Here is a 20,812-nt window from a genome sequence, read left to right as displayed (position 1 = left end):
GGCCCCGTGTTTTGAAAACTCTTGGGAAGCGGGAAACAACCAAACATGTGCCCCCGCTGCCCTTCCCGCTGCTTCACCAGCTGTGGTGGCCCAAGCAGAGCAAGGAGAGGCGCTGGCTGGCAAATGGCTGGGCCTTGCTGGGCACTGGCCTCACCAAGCCCAACAGAGCAGGCGAATAAAACTGCTGGGGGTGGGGAGGAAGCATTACGGAACTCTCTTCAGGGGGAGAAAAGAACCAAAGAAGATGTGGTCCTTTTTTTTTGTGTAGATATTTTTGTTTTCATTGCAAGTCTGTCAGCTAATCTCTGCATCTGACATTTTCTAACTCAGATCACAGAATCATAGAATCATCTAGGTTGGAAGGGACCTTCAAGATCATCTAGTCCAACCATTAACTCAACTCTGACAAAAAAACCACATCACTAAACCATGTTGCCCAGTACCACGTCAACCTGTCTTTTGGATACCTCCAGGGATGGTGTCTCAACCATCTCCCTGGGCAGCCCATTCCAATGCTTGATAACCTTTTCAGTGTAAAATTTTTTCCTAATATCCAACCTGAACCTCCCCCCAGTGCAACTTGAGGCCGTTTCCTCTAGTCCCGTCGCCTGTGACTTGGGAGAAGAGACCAACCTCCACCTCTCTCCACCTTCCTTTCAGGGAGTTGTGGAGAGCGATAAGGTCTCCCCTCAGCCTCCTTTTCTCCAGGCCGAACACCCCCAACTCCCTCAGCCTCTCCTCATAAGACTTGTGCTCCAGACCCCTCACCAGCTTCATTGCCCTTCTCTGGACCCGCTCTAGTACCTCAATTTCTTTTTTGTGGTAAGGGGCCCAAAACTGGACACAGTACTCAAGGTGGGGCCTCAAATGCATATAGAGCAGATGCATAATAGCAGGTGCTGATGAGGTGACTGGCAGGGCTCAGGAAGAGGGAAACTCTGAGATCTAGTTCTTGGCTGCATTGTATAAAAAGATCTAATGAAAAGAGAGGATGTCTGGTGATGCAAGCTCGCAACAAATAAGCTGTCTGATCTTTAAATATGCTTCCCTTGAGTGCATATTCTCAAAGATAAATAATGAATATGCTAGCACTGAGTTGAATTCTGGCTTTGTCCTTTCTTGTAAGCCAACAGTGTAAAAATGCTTCCAAAAATTTCAAGTTCTGGATGGCATTAAAAGTTCTATTCTTATTCTGTACAAATTAATCTTTTCCGGTCTTCATGTCTTGAAACCCTCAAATGTTGAAGGAAAGAAAACACAAAGAAAATATGTCTGTATATCTTTACAACAAAGTTTCTCGTTCTTAGCCAGGACACTGCTTGTCAGAGGACTAGTATTTTGTGATAAAAGCATAAAAATGGCTAAGCAAATTGAACCACTCAAAAACTAGAGTACTCAGTGCATACAGAAATAGCTAACACATGTAAAATTTTGTGACAGAGGTCCTGAATTACCTGTTGCTGAGGGATTCTTGTCATATCATACAGGCATGATTATGCAGCAGTTTCACCTATTAGCTTTCAGTGTGCTGGAGCAAATTGCTCTCAGAGATCATTAATACCAGGATGCCATTTGGCATCTGCCTCTCCAGCTTCCAGGATAATAGCAAATGTTCCATGCATTGTACATCTGACACAGCAAATACTCTTTCTAAAGGGTTTGCTGTTCCCTCTCTAGTATCGAGCATCATCTCCTCTCCTTCCTGGAGTCCCTGGAATGCAAAGAAAAGAAAGAAAGGGGGAAAAAAAAGCATCCCAGTAGCACAGGCATAGAAGTTGGTTGCATCTAAAGTAGATGGATAACACCAGCTTATTTCTCTATGTGAATCTCTTTTCTCCTGCCACTTTCATTTTGCCTTAGGACCTCATGGACACCAGCTCTGAAATGGAGCAAGTGCAATCTGTCTTATATTTTCATTTAGACCAGAAGTGGGAAATCTCAGAATGAATGTACAACTGGGCAAAAAAAACCAAAAAGGGTCAGAGAGGGACAACAAGGATGATAAGAGGTGTGGAACAGCTTCAGTATCAAGACCAACTGAGTTAGGAGTCTTCAGTCTGCGAAAGAAATGGCAAGGTTTAAGGGAGAATTATAAACCCTGCAATGCAGTGATTATATGGGTCTGGAGTGGATGGAAAAGCATCGGTTTTGTTTACTCTCCCTTCCAATACAAGTGTTTGGGGAACACCTAATGAACCTAGGAGCCAAGTCAGAATGAAACAGATTGTAGCCCTTCATGGGTGGATTGTTGACCTGCGGAGCTCCTTGCCAAAGGATGTTGTAGACCGTAAAAGTTTAAATGGCTTCAGAAGGTGTTTGACCAAGTTTAAGAAAGAGAAATGTATTGCATGTAAATAAATAGCTAGGTAGGAATCAAATCTAGCTCTGGATGTTTCTGAGCTGACAACGCTTGGAGGCTGGGAGAGTATCATGCAGAAGCACTGTGTGTGCTTGCCCTTTAGTCTGTCCCAGAATGGCTATTCTTAGAATTTTATCAGTGCAATATTTCAAGAAGCACACAGAGAAAATATCAGTTGCTGAACAGAATTGAGATAACCTAGCCTGCCCAGCAGAGATGTTGAAAGGCCTACCAAGGGCTGGAGAAATGCAGCTCAGATGGAGGAAGTGAATTAATGAAGAAAGGACTAAAGAGGACATAAGGCTAGGAAACATCAGAATGCAAAGTTTAATGCATTCTGCATTTCTGGCTAAGAAGTGGAGGCTGGAAGTGCCTCTGCCATGAAGCGTCATGTCCTGCACCAACTTAGAAAATCCAGCACTTACCTCAGCCCAGTTGAGGACTGTGCCAAAGCAAAGAACACTTTAACGAGCAGTGGTCATCTGTAGCTTTAACTCTAACTTTCCGTGGGAGACTTGTACTGAGCAAGAAACTCAAAAGATCTGATAAAAGACAGTAGTAGTCAGACTGGTTATTTACTAAAAGTTAATTGACATGAGGAAACAGGAACTGCCACATTGAATCTGACCTGATATCAATCTACCTCAGAATCTCATCTCAAACTGTGTCCAGCACCAGTTCTCTGGGGAAAATTTAAAGATGCAGTAATCACACCTTCTGATCCCTAAGCTGTATATTAAATAATTTTGATATTGCTGTAAGATCCGAAGTAGACATTTCAATATTTCTTCCATTTGATGTTACTGGAAACTAGATCGCTTTATTTACCACATAATAGGGTTTTTTGTCCCATCATACTAAAGTCTTGGCTCCAATGACATCCTGTGACAGTAAATTTCATGATCTAATTATGCATAGTGCAAAAAATCAATTTGGTGTCAGTTTAAAATTTGTCATCTTCTAATTTCATTATAAGCCTCCTTGGTTTTATATTTGAAGTCAGGAAAACAAAATTTCCAGTCTTTCTTCTCCATAATATGAGTTTTGCATCATCCTCTGCTTCCATTTCTGCTCAGACAGCTGGAGTCTCTTTATTTTGACATACTGACAGTAGTGGACAAGTCATTTGCCGCTTAATTAATTTATGCCAAAAGAGGTGACCCTAATCTAGCACCTCAGTGAAGCGTATTTCCTTGCCATCGTGTTTCTCTAGAGAAAGAAAGATTTGGCTGCCATACTGAAACGTATCAAGTATGTAACATAACATTTGTGCTGCATCCATAGTCATGCTACTTTACAGTATTGGTAAAATACTTCCATAAATTATTCCTTGTTAATGTCACCTTTTGGAACCCTGCCATGCAGCGATTAGATGGGTCTGGCAGAGCTTGATTTTTATGTGAAGCCAAATTGAGTGGTGTTTTTGTATTCTCCAGAGCAACCTCACCACAGATGTAACTTTAACACTTTCTCATAGCACTTTATACAAGACATCTGCCCAGCAAACACCATTAGAAGCTGAGATAAATAAATTCTTGAGATCCCTTGATGGAATGACACTTTGTTTGGATGTTCTACACAGATTTTCCAAGCTGGCAGATTCTAAACCTTGCTCTTTTACCAGAAGAGACAGAAAGCAGAGGTTTCAAATCCGTGGTCCAGGGGTTCTGCTGAATTGGCAAAGAGAGCTTCAGCTGGCTGTAAGAAGGTTGCGGCGCTGATAGGAATCTCCGAGTTACCTGTTACCTGTGCTGAGACCAGACTCTAACAAAACAAAATAATCCTGGGGCAGGGATGGATTTTTGCTGGACAATATGATGAACTAAACAACTGAGAGTTCCTTATATTCTCTCACCGTATTCACAGGGAAGTTATTTAACTAAATTTGTGCAATACTTGGAGAGTCACACAACCTCTCATAAAACACGCTTGCAGAACTGAAAGCAGGTTTCGTGTTAAGGGCCAGGGCACGGAGGGCAAGAGCCATAGGGCAAACACAGCAGTCAAAGTTCATCAATCAGTAACAAAGCCTGAGCGCTCTGGTAAGTGTTTGTAAGACATCAGCGTTTCTTACGAGGCCAAGAGAGATAAAAGCTTTGGCTGGAGATGAAAATAACCTCTGTATCGTTCTGTATTGCTGCGCGACGGTGCTCTCCTCTCCTCCCCCAGCTGGGGTGGGCAGACTTCTTGGGATACCAAACACAACGGTCACAGTAGCTTCAGTGAATGATTTTCATCCCTCTGGTGGCAACGGGACAGTTAGATGTATCCCAGCTGAGCAGCTCATTTCCGCTCCAGTGGAGGTGCATTGCTGAATCTGTCTGCTGAGCATGGATTGGTGATACCCAGTGCAAGCACATAGCACTAAATTGGTAACCTCTTAACTTCTAAACAGCAGATTTCTGTTTTCTTCGTGCATTTTGATGGGCTCACCAGCAATCAACCTCAGCATCTGTCACAGGACTTCATTAGTCAAAGGATAGATATTATAAATAAGGTGTTTCTCACTCTCATTATGCAGTCTAATGTAGAAAAATTTGGAAATGTTCGCTTGGTATTTCTCCACATCATTATAGATTCTTTAATTATATCTTTTTGATAGAAGTCTTCTCCTTTTTTATATCATGTACCGCTGAACAAACAGAGGAATCAACAGGTGGTGGTGTGAAACCCAAGGATTTCTTCCCTGGATTTTTTTTTTACTTAAGTCAAGCAATCTCACAGATCACATATTGCCTACCAGAGCTTGACTTTAAATGCAGAAATATCCACTGGGGAAATTTGTCATGGAGTCTGCTAAGTGTATTCCTAAAGCAATGTCAAGTGATAACAATAAATTTGAAAGAAAATATGAAATAATTGCTGCTTACATAAGGAATGGTTTGCAGTCCATTTTAAGGTGAAGACTTCTTACTTTAAAGGATCAAGGTTTTGGGAATAAAGGCAATAACCTCCTGTCTGATATCAAGAAAGTAATTTTTTATTGGAAAACAAAATGCATGCTTAGTTAGCATTCAGCTGAGGCAATAGAACTAGAAAGAAAAAGAAAAAAACCTTACCCCAACCAAGGAAGTAGGTAGTAGCAAATAGCAAACTTGCTGATGTTCAGTAGGATTCAGCTTCTATCTTCTACTTCTGGATATAATATTTTAAATAAGGCTATCTTCCGTGGTCTTTTTAAGTTAAAACAGTATGCCAATAGGAGCATTTTTTTATTTTGATAATACATTTTTTCTTGTGCATGCTGCTTTTTATATTATGATTGGTACAATTTTAAGTTTAAATTGGAATTATAACAATTGAGCATCTATGATTTACAACATCAAAGCCTACATGTAAGACTAATGGATACAGCTATCTGAAGCTCTTTAGTTCAGGTCAGGGTTGCAGTTCTGGACTGGACACTTGATTTCTTACCCGCCATGGTTTGCTGAGCATCACGGAGTTGTCTCGGAGCACATGGATGCGAGTCTTTTCATGTGAAACAGAACCACAAAATGCACTTCAGCCACTAAAAAGCATTCAGTTAATAGGACCCACTTAGCACTCCTCTAAAATTGAATTGAACTAAAAGGTCTTGATTTCCTTTTGCAAGCCAAGAAACACAGAAAAGTAAGGCAGAAGAGGCGAAGCATGTAGTTCTATATAGCTAAGCAATAGGTCTAAACAGAATTATTGTTGAAATCCTATCTTTTTCCATCATGGGGTCATTCGTTTAATTTCATGTGGTGGGAAGGCTCCTCCATTCAGTAGCAATCAGAATCCAAAATCCATTTCCCTGAAGCAGGGTCCCCTTACCCCCTTACCTACAGTTTGGAAGAATGAGCTGGGCATATTGTGTTACAACATGCTTAAAAGACAGCACAGATTTGGTGGTTGAAATGCTTGATGAATTCTTTTGGTAACACCCTCATGGTCGGAGGCTACATGAGTTCTGACTAGTGATAAGAATAATTAAAAAAAAAAGAAAAGGAAGAAAAAGAAGAAACCAACCCCTACAGAGAGCGTAGCTAACATCTGGTAAGCTTACTGACACATTCTTAATAACTAAAGACTTTAAAACAGGAAAAGTAATTTGAAAAATGGGCTGTAACACAAAGAAACGTATTAGTTTGAAACAGAGCATGTAGCACATCCTGCTTCTGACACTGGAGCATTACCTTGAGATCGGAACAGGAATTAGTAACACAGACACAGAACAGACCTCAAAGAAATAAACTCGGCCAGGTCTATCCTGATTTACCACATGAACCGGCTCTGATGAGGCTTAATATTGTCACAGCTGCCCAGTACACAGGGTCATGGAGGGAGAGGGTGAGCAGCTCAAAGCCAAAAGGATCACAATCATCAGGATCGCTCCTCTCTTTCTTTAAAAACACCACAGGACCCTCCAGAGTGATTTCTTTAAAGCAAAAAAAGCTCCAAGTCTTGCATTTACCAAAAGCAGGCATGACATTTCTCTGTGTCAGGAAGCTCATACAATGCCAAGAACAATTCTGTGGCAGTGATTAGTCAGGCTCTGACGGAGAGCCAGAGGGGACAACGCCCACCACAAACTTACCAGCCCTGCACTTGATGGGCTCCTGGACAATTTGCTCCCAAGTAGAAATATCAGTGCTTAATTAAACCTGCTGATAACAAGGAATTAAGGAGAAGCTGTGATTACGGGTTTCCTGTGGTTTGAATTTTATAATTGTGTTTTCTTATTAAAGCACGTTCTCTGTTAGAAGGCACTGCGTTGTGTTTAAGGAGGAAAACGATGGTTTTGCAACAGAGTAAATCACAGGGGAAAAGAATAATCAGAAAAATTAGTGGGAAAAATTATGTAAACAGAAAGGGAAGCATTACTTTCTGTGGTTCATCAGTACTTATTTCAAATGCTACTTTGTTTACTGTGTTTACAAAGAGAAGAAAAAGTAGAAACTAAACAAAATTCTTGTACGCAACTCCTTCCAAACAGGAACTAACAAGTAATATGGTACATTTTCCTCTCTATAACTGGGGGGCAATCTTTTCTGCAACATTGTGCAGATACCTGCAGAAGAATATGAAGAATAAATCAGGTATCTGTAAACAGTAAACCTGTTTTGATTGTGATGGAAACTGGAGGCAACTGCAGATGATTCTGTCTGTTAAAAGGTACTTAGAAGAGGATTAGCTGCAGTCAAAGTGGCACTGCCATAAACTGGGTGTGTGCTTAGCTTGTGAATTAACGAAAGCATCAAAGATGCCTATGCTTAGGATCAGGATCCAGCTAATTACCTGATCATTTTTGCTTCACAGCACCGCTTTAATTCAGTGCACAAGAGATGATGACACTGAGCAGCTGCTCAATCTTTTGTTTTGTCCTTTTGTTCGGAGCAGAGCCTGAGTAACAGTAAGACAGACAGGGGGCTACACTAAATATGTTTCTTTCTGTGCTTTTCTATGGGGGTGGCAATGCAGAAGCCCATAAAGTACTTTCATACTGTCCTGGCACATAAAAGAACATTATTATTCCTATTATAGAATCACAGAATCACAGAATCGTAGTGGTTGGAAGGGACCTCAGAGATCATTGAGTCCAACCACAAGATCGAGTCCAACCACACAAAGTGTAGAAATCTGGATCTAAACTGTGAAGGACTGCATCTTCTCTCTTCCCAATCTAAGACGTCATAGCATTATATACATCCCTTTACCTATGCAGAATATATTGTCCACCGACTCAGCAGTACTTCTGAGGAGCCAGCACTTCAGCAACAGACAGGTCCTTACAGTTACTTGCACAACTGGAAATGCAGTTTAAAGATCTCATCAGCAGAGACAGTAAACAGTAGACTGACCAAAAAAAAGTTAACCAGCAATACTTATTTAATGATGCTTTTATTTTACAGGATACAAATTTCTTTTAAGTACTCAACAGGAATTAAAGTGCTTAATTTTTACAATTCTCCACCCACCTTATGACCAAATATACATATATTACAGAACATATATACAATATCTGCAGACTTTTTACATTCATATATTTCTTGACCATAAAAATGACCACTTACATTACAACTTTCAATGGCATTTATAATTCAACTGTTTAATATTTTTCACCCTATTGCAAAACAAGAACAAATTTACACCTCTTCAAATATTAGTATTTAAAAAAAAAATAAAAGTGTTTTCTCAATTTCTTAATTAAACCCAGAAATGTTTTCATAATGAAGGGAAATTGCAGTGCATGGCCTACAATTATGTTGTCAAACCCTCCAGCTGATCCAGGTGCCACTAAAATTAATGTATTAATCTGCCTTGGGGGCTGGAGAATAGAGAACACTCTAATAGGAAAAAAACAACCCAATACTTCTACTGCAAACTGTTCCCCATATGCAATAAATTTGTCTTCTTTCTTAAAAATATGAGGGCACATACATGCAAAAATGCTTTGGCAGTTCCTTCTTTTCTGAATGTTTTCACCATAAATAGTTAATGAATCTACGAGGATTAACTATAAACTGAAGCAGGCTGGTATCATGCCATGGCTGAAAACATGTTTTATTCAAAGAAATCTGCTTGAAGATTTTAGTAGAGGGGAAAAAAATAAATAATAATAATAAAAAAAAAATCACATCCAACATCCATTTGTACTAGGAAGAGGAAGGGGTGAAAGCAAAATGCTATAGTTGAATTTGGGAAGAAATTTAATCAGGAAATTTTAAAGGAAGCAGATTGAACGCTTTACTGAATTTAGTGTGTTTGATTATTATTTTTTTTTTTTAAATTAGGCTGAAATAGTAAACATGCCACAAAAGTAGATCTACTTCTGTCGATTTTTTCTTCTGAAAAGCATACTCAACACAGTCAATATACATCATATTTTGAATGCAGCACAGTGTATTTTTTGATTGTAAAATACTCCTTGAAAACAGGTCATCTGAATGTCTCCAATATATAAATACACATATATACATATACACACACATACATATGCATATGTGTATATATACACACATATACAATCATTAAATTAATGTTATGTTCTGCTAAAGGAAAAGGATTTAGGAAATAATCTTGACTAGCAGATTAAAACTCCTCTCCAAGAAACATACTTCACTCCAGTCCCATGGGTCAGAACCAGCTAGATAAATTACTTATACCAGTAGGGCCACAGACTGAATTAAAAAAACATAACTCCATTTATTTCGTTTCAGATTTCAAATAACTGTACACCACAGATAAAGAATGATGCCCATTTCACCAATGGATTTATCTTAAGTATAGTCAATTCTGCCACAAAATTATTTGTCCTCCCCAATAATTTATTTTTGGATATATATATTCCAGCTGTTTACATTCACCCCAACATCAGTTACCTCCAAATGAAACCCATCAGCAGTTCAACTGAGAGCTGTGATTCCAGATGAGACATAGTAAAGCAGCAGCTCTCAAACTGCTGAAATCTTGATTTTCCACAAGTGTCTTCATGATGTTAAGGCAGATTCTACATGAATTTAAATCACTGTAGGTATAATAGCTCTAGCAGGTCCATGCTAGTCTACACCAGCTAAAGATCTCTAAATAGATTTAAGTGGAGAAAGCTCCATTTTTATTGCTTGGAATTGTTTTTACATGGAATATTAATTTCTCTCCTTAAAACCTTTCCTTCAGTCTAAGGAACGACTGCCCTCTGTTCATTTTATTTAATTGTGTCTTGAAATGAAAAGCTGACCAGTTTTTATACTAGCTATGTGGTGCTGAAATTTAAAAAAAAAAAAAAAAAACCAACAAAACCCAGAGAACCTGTCAAGTGTTTCCATCTCTTTCCTGCTTATTTGTATATATACTTTTTTTTTCTCCTGGCTCCACTTGGAACTCTGTAGAGCATACTTCTATAACCTCATCTAAAATTTACTCAGGTGGTAGCGTATTTATTCTACATTTAATCAGTGCCGTGGCTTCATTCATAGTTTAAAAATATGAAGAATAAAAATCCTCTTTTCTAGGAAAGGGATTTGGAATCTTTGAGGAGATTCATAAAGCACTTCGAGATGGTTTTGCATAAAGAGGTGTCACCATATATTACATGCATTTAAAGTGGCTTAATATTCTACTCCAAATAGAAGAGAGTGTTTTATATTCTCAGTATCTATTTTGCACATAAAAATTATATACATTTTGGAATAAACAAAACTACTCAGTGTAAAGGGCTTTGAAAGTATTAGATGCTATAGAGTTTACAGCAGCTCTTTGACCAAGCAGGAGTACCTGATACCAGGAAACAATTTTCAGCAGATCTGGAAGAATAGTGCAGACGTGTAGATGTCCCAACACACTATTTTTCCATGATTGATAGGGGAAAAATATTAAGTCATTTTGAAAAAATACATTAATATGTTCCAAACATATTAATGATAAAATTAAGCCCTTGTTCTGGTTGAACACGGATAAAAATGCACAAAAAAAACTTTTGATCTGCTTTAAATAGCACAGAAGACCGATCACTTTTAAAGTGAGAAAGAAGCGTTTCTTGAACACAAGAATTGGAAAGCTTAAATAATTCAGCAGAGCCATCCACATACATTCATGTATTATGAATGAATGCTCCTCAGTTATAGTTTACTCCTCACACACACAGCTTTATGCTAATACACTTAATGCTTTCTTTTTTTTCTTCCCCTTTTAAGAATTTAACAGCTGAAATGGGAACAGCCTATACCTTCTTAGAATGATAGTTTTAATTTGACTGCTTTGGTCACGATACTTAAGTCACAGCAGTTGCTACTTCGAATTTGTTCCTATCTGCTCATAATTTACAATTTAAAGTTAAAAAGTGTTGGATGCTGCAAGGGGGGCTTGTCTGTGGACAATGGAGGAAAACAGGGTGGTTAAAGCTAGAAGAAACTTCTCCATCTTCTGATCTCCTTTAATAGTGATGGTACATACTTTTCCTACAAAATACACACAGAACCACACATTTGAGTGCCAAGACAGTCTGACTCAGAAGAGAACAATTCCAACCAAGCAACTGATTATGAGAACATGAAATAGGTTTCACTAGGGTAAAAAAAATATGCTGCACTATATAAACTGAGAGCAAAAATGAGGCTAACATCCAAGTAACTAACTCGCAGTGCTAACTTAATTTCAAATTCTTTATGCCCAAATGGAGGGCTTCATCTGGGAGATGCTGAAATCATTCAAGCAGCTTCAGATACTCAATACCACTATAACAATAAGGCAGCCCAGAAATTACTGCTTTAAATAGTTGCCCTAATCATTCAGCTTGAATAGGTCTTCCTAGACTTGGCTCAGAAGTAAGTTTGCAGGAGCTTAGAAAACAGAATGTCTTACATGATTACAGTCATACCATCATATTACTTTCAGAACAGCTTGGTCCATCTTATCTGGGGACTCCTTTAAAGCAACTTCTCCCATTACACTCTAGAACTTGAACACGGGAAACAATGTTTTTACACATAAGGATGTGATAAGATGACCCTCCAGATCCCTCAATTGCACTTGAGAATCTTTTAGAAGATACCCATTTTCAGGAGATGACCATGAAAGAAAGTTAGCCATGGAGAGTTCTTCTTGCTTACCTGAATAGTTCCCCCATCCCTCGCCAAGGTACACACAAGATGACACGTACTATCTAGGAAGACCCAGGTGAAGATTTGATGGTACTCACCAATATCAATCAAAATGGGCTTAAGCTGCCCATAAATAAAGATAAATACAGCTGACAACAGAAATAACTTAAAAATCTCTTAGAGAATTACAGAAGGGCTTTCACATCAGATAAAAGTAGTACTAGGGTTACACGCAGAATTATCTGAACACATGGAGCACCCAAGGAATAATTCAGATCTGACAGGCACGAAGTCAGTTTTAGAGTTAGTATTCTACAATCCCATGTCCTGATAATTACTAACACTAGTTTAAAGCTTTGAGGTCTAAAGGCCATGGTAGACTTTAGATTTGTGCAGGTGAGAGCAAAATCCAGCCCACTAACAATAAACTTCATGACATTCTTCTTGCCAAAGAATGATAGACACTGTGTACTCAATTCACGCTTGACATTAAAAACAGAGGTTAGGTTACTTTGACAATCCTTTGTTAGATGTGAAGTAACTATTTTTTTTTCCCCTGTCATGTTGCAAAAAGAGTAAAGTGGGACTGGGAGTGGGAGTTCAGTCAATCCTTCGTCTGGAAATCTCATTAGAAAAAAGTGACAATTTGAATCAGCCCCCACGTTACTAACAAAACTGGACTTGAACCTGAGCTCTTCAGCTTGATGTGATTTAAAATACAGATTGCAGTTAAATTGAGAAGTAAGACTCCCAAATATTCCTACGATAAGATGATTGTAGAAGTAACATATTTTGTTTCCTTTGAGGGGCCAGAAAAGGAAAGATGGCAATGATTGTAATTGTCTACTTGATAGTCAGTCACTACCTCTGAATTTGTTGTATTTCATCCAAGGATGTTACAGTAAAAATTTTAGGGAGGCCATTTGCCTCTCTATATAAAAACCCTAATAGGAGTGGAAGTTCATAAGGGACTTAATACTGTAAAGCCAACAAGTCCTTATTCCTACAGCAGAATGCAAATAGTGACAATTAATGCAACTTGAGATTTGCAGGCTCAGACCTCATACTAGATTTGTATAAAGCAGGCTCCACTTTACAACAATAATCCTTGAAGATTGTTGTCACAAATAAGTAATATGGTATCTAATCTTCTGCAAAAATTAAAAGATTTAAGTTCAAAATGTTCTTTTGTTCCAATAACTGTAATAGCAAAAATACACGGTCCCAGAGGGTTTCCAGAATCTGCTGCTTTTCCAAACCACGTACTGCATTTTAGTAACAAACTACTGCACTCTGAAAAGATAACAGTGATAGGACACTGAAGAGAAGCGACTACTCTTTTAAACACAACTGGAACTTATTTGTCCATTGCATGCCACTTACATTACTGCTATTTTTTTAATGCATAAAAATATCAAGATCATTAAATGTCAGCTATTAAAACAAATCACTGAACAGTATTTGTTAATTTAGGACTGTGTTTAATTTCAAATAGAAAACATGCTTTTTTAAATAAATTATTCACTAATAGGAACCCAGTATCATGAAATCAAAGCAAAAATCAAGTACTGTACATTTTTAATACTGTACATATATTATATATTGTTTTCTCATATTTTAGGTATTCATTTCTAGATTGAAAATCATTAGATTGTTTCCTTGATAAATCAAAACTTTAAAAGCCAATATACCTGTGAAAGCAATTTGCATTAATTAAAAAGAGACAAGTGAATACAACATATGTACAGATCTGTGGAATTCAATCTATAAACTACATACATTAAACCAAACTGTCCCTGCATATTTAACTACAGATCTATTTTGGCAATGTGGAGGTATATCTTTTATCCTGTTGCAAGTCCTAACATGTAAGTAGGAAGATTCAATATTTGCATTCATAATGAAAGTAGCAAACATTAACCGAAGAGCAACTGGATTTTTAAAAAAATTTGCATCACGACAAAGTAGTAGTACAGTAAAGTTAGTAAGTATTTTCAATAGCATTCACATTTTTTAAAAAGTCTCTGAAATGGACCTGTACATCACTTTTATTGACAGAACATAAATATAAGAAAAAGATCCCTAAAAAGACCAGAATTTTTCCCAAACATAAAGTGCTAAGATGTGTACGGTAGTAAGAAGTTTCTTTTTTTTTTTTCTTTTTTTCTTTTTTTTTTTTTTTAATTGATTGAGCAAAGACAGGTTAACACAAAAGTTAACCAAAAAATTCAATCGAAAGCTTTTAAAAATACCTTATGTTCTTGAGCTTCAGCATTCGGGTGTTTTAGAGGCTTCAGGTTGCTCTTCTAAATTCCCTTGCAGTTCATTCTGACATTCTGGCGTCTCGCCTTTCACAGCTAAATGGATCACTTTCAGCCATTTCTGTTTCAGTTCCTCATTGTCCGCAGCAAAGCTGTGCACAGACTTAGACTGGGTCAGTTTGAAGCTGTGCGGGAGGTCAGCACTTCTTGGAGTGTCATCTACTGCATAGCCCAGAAGTGGAATTGTAGCCAGAGCTTTAACATCCTGAGGAGGAGGAGAAGTTCTTGATTAAGAACAGACAACTCATCTGCCCGCTACCTCTTGTTTACTCTACAGGCTGGTAAAACACTTGGGTATTTCCTCCATTCCCAAGCTATTTTGACCTCTTTTCCTCTGATATCAAGTGACAATAATTACTAAAATCTTTTCCATCTTCTCTGTACGTACCTGGGGAGCACCATACATGTACAGCACAAGAGCTTCCTGTTTAGGTATAACACACCATGCTTTCTGCCAGGGCTTTGATTTTTCCATGTACTGAAGAAAGCTACATATGACACTATTTCCAGAGACTTCTGCAGATTCAATCTAGGAGACAGCATAAAGCATAAAAAAGGAAAATGAGGTTTCTTAAATAACGACTGAAAACATAGGGAACGGAAAAGCTGAAATACATCACCATTCATATCAAATCTTAGATAGCATCTGCAAAACAGCTTGAGCAAATACCCAAGTAAGTTAAGGACGGGGTTTATGGAGAATATTTTTATAACACACACATACAATCACATTGTGTGCTCCCTCATCACATCTGTAATCTGTTTCTTCTTTCTTCGGTAATTTTGGATTGTGTACTCCTAGATCACTCTCAGTCTCATTCTGCCACCAGCTAGCTGTTCTCTCTGTCTTATATCTACAGAAATGTCTTATTTCTAAGATAACATCATGTTAGGCATGCAAGTGCTACTAACTATCCAATATGACAATTACTCTATTTTGGCAGTCAAAATATTATGACAGGATCTAAGGCAAACACATTTCTAAGAGTAATATAAGAATGTAAGCACTAATCCTAGAGAAAAAAATAGGGAAAACTGCTTAAAATCTGAAGACACAGTGACATGCTACTTGGGTTAAATAGTGACCCTGAGAGAACAGAAAGAACACAAAATGATTATGTGTTAATATTTCCTTGTGTACATTTTTTAACTCCCCCAGCAGTGATGCTGTCTGGATGCTGCAACGTGGTACCAACAACTCCATTGTCATGAGATCCAGCATGTAGACAGACATTGCCAAGACACTCTACAGCTCCTCCAGCTACCTTAAAAAGCCATCATGCCAAGAAACAGTAGTCTTTTGACTATGAAGTAAACTAGTGGAGTCCTGTGCTCCTTATTTGTTCTCATTTAAGAGAATGTAGAGTCAAGTGTAGTCAAGCCAACACTGATTATGAACTGTATATGGAATTACAATCTGTATTTTATTTTTGCCTTCTTTTTCTGTTGGTATTTAACTCAAGCTTGAATCCTTCTCTACTACATCCCAAGATAAATATACATCTTGGCAAAGTTAGGATGGTATCTCTCTAACGTACGTCAAGCATTTTAAAAGGGCCTATAACGAGGTATTTGAGAAATGGGAAGGTTAATTGCAATTGTAAGATGCCTATTTCTCTGCCGATCATAAAAGAAACAAAGGTCTTTGTTGTCTGATTGAGACCTTGAATTTTTAGATGTCAGAAGCAGATAGGAACTTGATGACTTGCAGGTACATTGTATACACTGATTAAAACAGTACCTAACTACGCAGACTCTGGATATAGCAAAATTCTCCCCCATTCCCCTCTCCTCCATCCCCACTTCTTTCAGTTTGGGTATATATTTTCAGGAACCACTGTAGTAACAGTGTTTTTTGTTGCTACAACAGCTTTAGTAGAAAAGAAGAAAACTGAAGATTTTTAAGGAAACGTAATGTTTTATCACGTTAGCTGATGTAACTGGAAAGAAGCAAACAAGCTAAGGTTCATAAATCCCCCATTAAAAAAAGAGTTGTACGAAACAAAGTAGTATTGGAAAAGATGAATGGGGAAAATAACAAATCTATTGGATGAGATTAATTTGGTCCATGTACTTTTTATTTCTCAAACAGAAAACAGCCCTGCAACAATGCTACCATTTTTCACCTACTGACGAGCCAAAAAAACTGCTTGCAACTATGCACATATAGTATTTTAAAATGACATACCTCCAAGATCCCTTTCTTTTTCTTTTCTTCACTGTCTGTACAACCAATTATAACATGATAGCAGTCCTTACAGACTTTGTTCAATTTATTGCCATCATATTCGAGATGTGCCTTATAATCAGAACATTTCCAGCAAACCACCTTAGAAACAAAAAACATAAGCAAACATATACAATTTAAGTATTTATAAAACTTCATGGAAATGGAATTTAATTTAAAATTAATATTATTATATCTTATTAGTAAAATTTTGCTTAATTATACAGAACAAGAAAGAGAATTGCTTTATGATGCTATTAGGTCAACAGTAACTTAACTGAAAATAAAGATTTTTCCAAATTTGTGCCACTGTTTCTTAACTAGAAGCACGTTTTGCTATTTACCTGGTGGGAACTTTGTGTAAAATCACATTAAGCTTTCAATTACATCTGTAGGTTAAAGTTAGGAACAGAATCAGAATATACCACAAACCATGCTTCAGGAAGAAAATTTCCAGTTTCTTTAGATGCCAACCTCAAAAGGTACACCTACCATTTTCTTTACTACATAACCTCAGAAATGTACAATTGAGATGTACTTTTAATGATTAAAAAAATAATAAAATCAGAAGTGGTTATTTTTTTTTAACCTAAGAAACATTAGATTTCCAGTTTTGGAATCTGTTAATGAGTACACAGAATACATAAGCCAATGTCACATTTGTCTTTTCACAAAATACATAGAGAAAACTGAAATGCAAGAAGATATGACAGAAGTTCTTTCATTAGAAATATTTTTCCACAGAAATGTTCCTTCAGGGGAAAAATATGCCCTGCACAAAAAGTGTGAGTGCAGTTATTTCAAGAAAGAAATGTATATAAATGGACTTTAACCACTCAAACACCTGAACAAAATTTTATCATGAACCAGGGCTCTGCAGTACTAATCTAGATCAGTACCTTCAACTAGTATCTCTAGAGAATATTAGTTAAGGATCTCCAATTCGTCACTGCCAGAAAGATACTATCACTGACCCAAATTAATTCCCATGAAGAAAAGTTTTAAAATAGAGGGAAGGATCTAGGAGTGTCAACAAAAGGGGAGAAAAAAGGGAAAGGTGTGATCTTAAGATCAATGGAGGAGTTTTAAGACAGAATGATTTGGAAAAAAACCCCAGATGACAACTGTATAATCAACAATTCATAGCTTATGAAAAAGTCTCTAGTATCCTGCAAAGCACAAAAGCAACGCTGTGAACGCAAAAAGCCTTCAAGCCACATAAAAACATTAGAAAGAAATCATACAAGAGAAGCTGTAAGGAAAATATTAAACCCGAGCTTGCACTACCACCTGCTGGAGAAAGGCACAGCTGCTGGATGGCAAGAAAAGCACAGAAAATATGGTTATTCTTTTAATAATTTCTGAAAACTCTCAAGTCATACCACTATTTCACTGTTGCTTTAAAGTGGCATATGTTGGTGTAGCATCATACATGGAAAGCATGTACTCTCTCCCCATCCTAACCTTCTCTCCTTCCCTGATGCCTCACACAAGTTCACACAGTTACACACAGAAACCAGCTGGGAACAGCTCCAAACTAACCCAGTAGAAAACTGCAGGGATTCATGACCTTCTTGAGAAGAGGAGTGCTGCCAGGGATAACACTGGATCATGCCAGTTTAATATGATCTTGAAATGGTTGAGATTTCTCAGCCTGGAGAAGAGGAGGCTGAGGGGAGACCTTACCCCTCTCTAAAACTCCCTGAAAGGAGGGTGTAGAGAGGTGGGGGTCGGTCTCTTTTCTCAAGTCACAGGCGACAGGACGAGAGGAAATGGCCTCAAGTTACGCCAGGGGAGGTTCAGGCTGGATATTAGGAAAAACTTTTTCAGTGAAAGGGTCATCAGCCATTGGAATGGGCTGCCCAGGGAGGTGGTTGAGGCACCATCCCTGGAGGTGTTCAAAAGACGGGTTGATGTAGTGCTGGGAGGTATGGTTTAGTGATGGTGATGCTTCTTGTTTGTTGTGCGGGTGTCTATTTTTGTCAGTTAGGTTGACAGTTGGACAAGATGATCTTTGAGGTCCCTTCCAACCTAGAAGATTCTGCAATTCTGCGAGATGAGTGGGGGCCAGGCAGAAGTAACAGTACAGCATGGCCAGGGGCTTGTGACACTTTACACAAAGGCGCATCTTCCACTGCTCCAAATTACTTCCAAATTTACCATGCCTAAAAGCAGACAGGGGATCCTTTGTGGTACACTGTGCACAGCTTCTCCTTTCAGCCACAAGCACAACAACAAACTCTGCAGCGTAACAGGCAGGTACCAGGAGTCAAGTCGGTGCCCAGACCCATCCCCAAGCCTGCTCTCCAGCTACAGCAGTGAGTTTTTTGCACTTACGTGTCCACACGCTCGGCAGTGGTGCCTTCTCCTTGTCAGTGCATTAAAGGGCTCCTTGCATTTCATGCACATGGTAACTTCGTTGTCTCGTATCCACCTCGGTGCTCTCTTCCCAAGCTCAGCGTTCTGAAGCAATGGGGGGGGCAGGAGGAGGATGGGGGAATAAAAAAAGGCAGTATAAAAAGTTGCACGGTACTTTAAATAGAGAAAATAATTATTCTCTTCCTCTGGAAAGGAAATGGCAAAACACAGGTCAAGATGCATTTTGAAATCTATACAAGAAATAACAAAGAACCCAGTCAAAAGTCATTATGCATCACTGAAAGGGTACTCTGTTATGTATTCCAAGAAAAAAAAAAAAGAGGCTTGTTTATAAGAATTGGCATTATGAAGAAAAACAATTACCAACAAGATGACTATTTTTTAATTTCTCTGTTATAAGAATAAGCTTGAAAACAAAGTTTCTGCCAAACTCTTTCCAGTTATTGAAGAACAAAACGAGAACTAAGAAGGTTACAAAGGCATAACAGCAACTTACAGAAACCTCGACAGGCGTATCTTCATATTCTTTAGCAATAGCGTTTCTGAAAGTTTCATTCCTCTGCTGGAAAGCTTCTATAGTATTCTGAAGTGCCTAAGGAAACAGTGGAGAAATTCCTCAAACATACTACATTTAAAATTGACTCTCTACATTCTGGCCAGTTATTGATTAGCAGAGGGAAGCTACAGCCAGAAAATACGAATATTACTTTTTTGATTGCTTCAGTGAAAAAGTGTTTAGAAAATAAAGAATGTAGATGAATTTACCTTTATCCATTCTTCCTTATCTTGTTCAGAACTAAAAGAAATATTTGACAAATTAGTTCAAAACTAATTCAGGAAACGTTATCTCACTATCACCAACTTTTTGCAAAAGCCAAGCTTCTGAAGTCATTCTCAGCAATTTAAATTTAAACAATACTGATTGTTAACTGTACAACTTAAAAACAAAACAGAAAACAAAGGCATGACTTCAGATTTCACAAGTTTGCAACCACTAAGCAGATAGTTAAATAGATAATAGATAAATGTACATGCATTCAAAAGTAGTTATAGTATTTGCACTGTTAGGTATTTTGGGGTTTGTTGGTTTTGGGGTGGTTTTTTTTTTTGAGAACAGGATAGAGAGGAAAAGAGAACAATGCAAAGTTTAGGTGTAGGTCAATTTCTCTCCTCTCGTAACTGCATTAAGTTCACATACATTAACATAACACACGTCTCCTGTGAATCTCTTAAATCTTCCTTCCTCCCCCACAAAAGTGATTTCCTTAATACTTTTTTATTGTTGCTGTTTTTTAAACTTGTCTACAGTGGCAAGAAGAGTATCCAATTAAACAAAAGGAAAAATGTGTTTTCATATTATAACCCAAAAAGCAAAAAATTTCCCTTTTATGTATTACAACAGATACAGATTACTTAAAATTAAATACAGATGAGATATACAGACAAGACAGAGATAAGTGAGGAAGCATATTCAAGTCTGATTTGTACAACAGCTTTGTCCTTAAAATAAATCAGCAGGACTTTGACGTTCAAATCTTTGGAAAAGCATCTTATATCACAAGTAATAATTCTATTAAAAACCACTGGCTAGTGCTAGTAATGAAAACAGTTTATCTGCAAAGTTTACATCAGAGAGATGAGAATTAACACCACGGTGTGTCTGGCTCTTCAGAAGTGGCCTCCTCCTTGGATAAGGATATGGAAAAAACCCCTTGTGTAGACACGCAATATCAGCCATGCAGAATATTATTTTTATATGCATTGCTCCGAAGGATGTGAAAGAGAGCTTTTACAGCATCTCAATAAAAATGGCTTCTTGTGTGCTGTTTTACAATATTAGTAAAAATTTAAGCCAGCAGAATCCTAAAAAAGTGCTTCCCTTTCCCACCTATCATCTACATACGAGGCAAAAGAAACCTGTGTAAACAGCCAAAATAATTCTCCCTACCTGCTTACATTAAAA

The 20,812-nt window shown here is 37.8% G+C and overlaps 1 protein-coding gene across 2 annotated transcripts in view; it reads right to left on the bottom strand.

The window, feature by feature from the left end:
- Positions 1 to 8,207: 8,207 nt before the first annotated feature.
- The window catches only part of FGD4 (FYVE, RhoGEF and PH domain containing 4), a 59,466-nt gene continuing 46,861 nt past the window's right edge, over positions 8,208 to 20,812 (bottom strand). For both annotated transcript variants that reach the window (XM_014937359.1, XM_014937360.1), the window contains 6 exons: positions 19,615 to 19,645; positions 19,346 to 19,441; positions 18,808 to 18,933; positions 16,432 to 16,572; positions 14,632 to 14,772; positions 8,208 to 14,448 (listed from right to left, as the gene is read on the bottom strand). In XM_014937359.1, the coding sequence (XP_014792845.1) occupies positions 14,191 to 14,448; positions 14,632 to 14,772; positions 16,432 to 16,572; positions 18,808 to 18,933; positions 19,346 to 19,441; positions 19,615 to 19,645 (793 nt within the window). In that variant the 3' untranslated portion in view covers positions 8,208 to 14,190. The remainder of the gene's footprint in view (positions 14,449 to 14,631; positions 14,773 to 16,431; positions 16,573 to 18,807; positions 18,934 to 19,345; positions 19,442 to 19,614; positions 19,646 to 20,812) is intronic.

The sequence above is a fragment of the Calidris pugnax genome, unplaced genomic scaffold (assembly GCF_001431845.1).
Source record: "Calidris pugnax isolate Ruff unplaced genomic scaffold, ASM143184v1 scaffold1, whole genome shotgun sequence".
NCBI lineage: Eukaryota > Metazoa > Chordata > Aves > Charadriiformes > Scolopacidae > Calidris > Calidris pugnax.
Note: the sequence above shows the minus strand (reverse complement) of the source record. Positions and strands in the feature narration are given on the sequence as shown.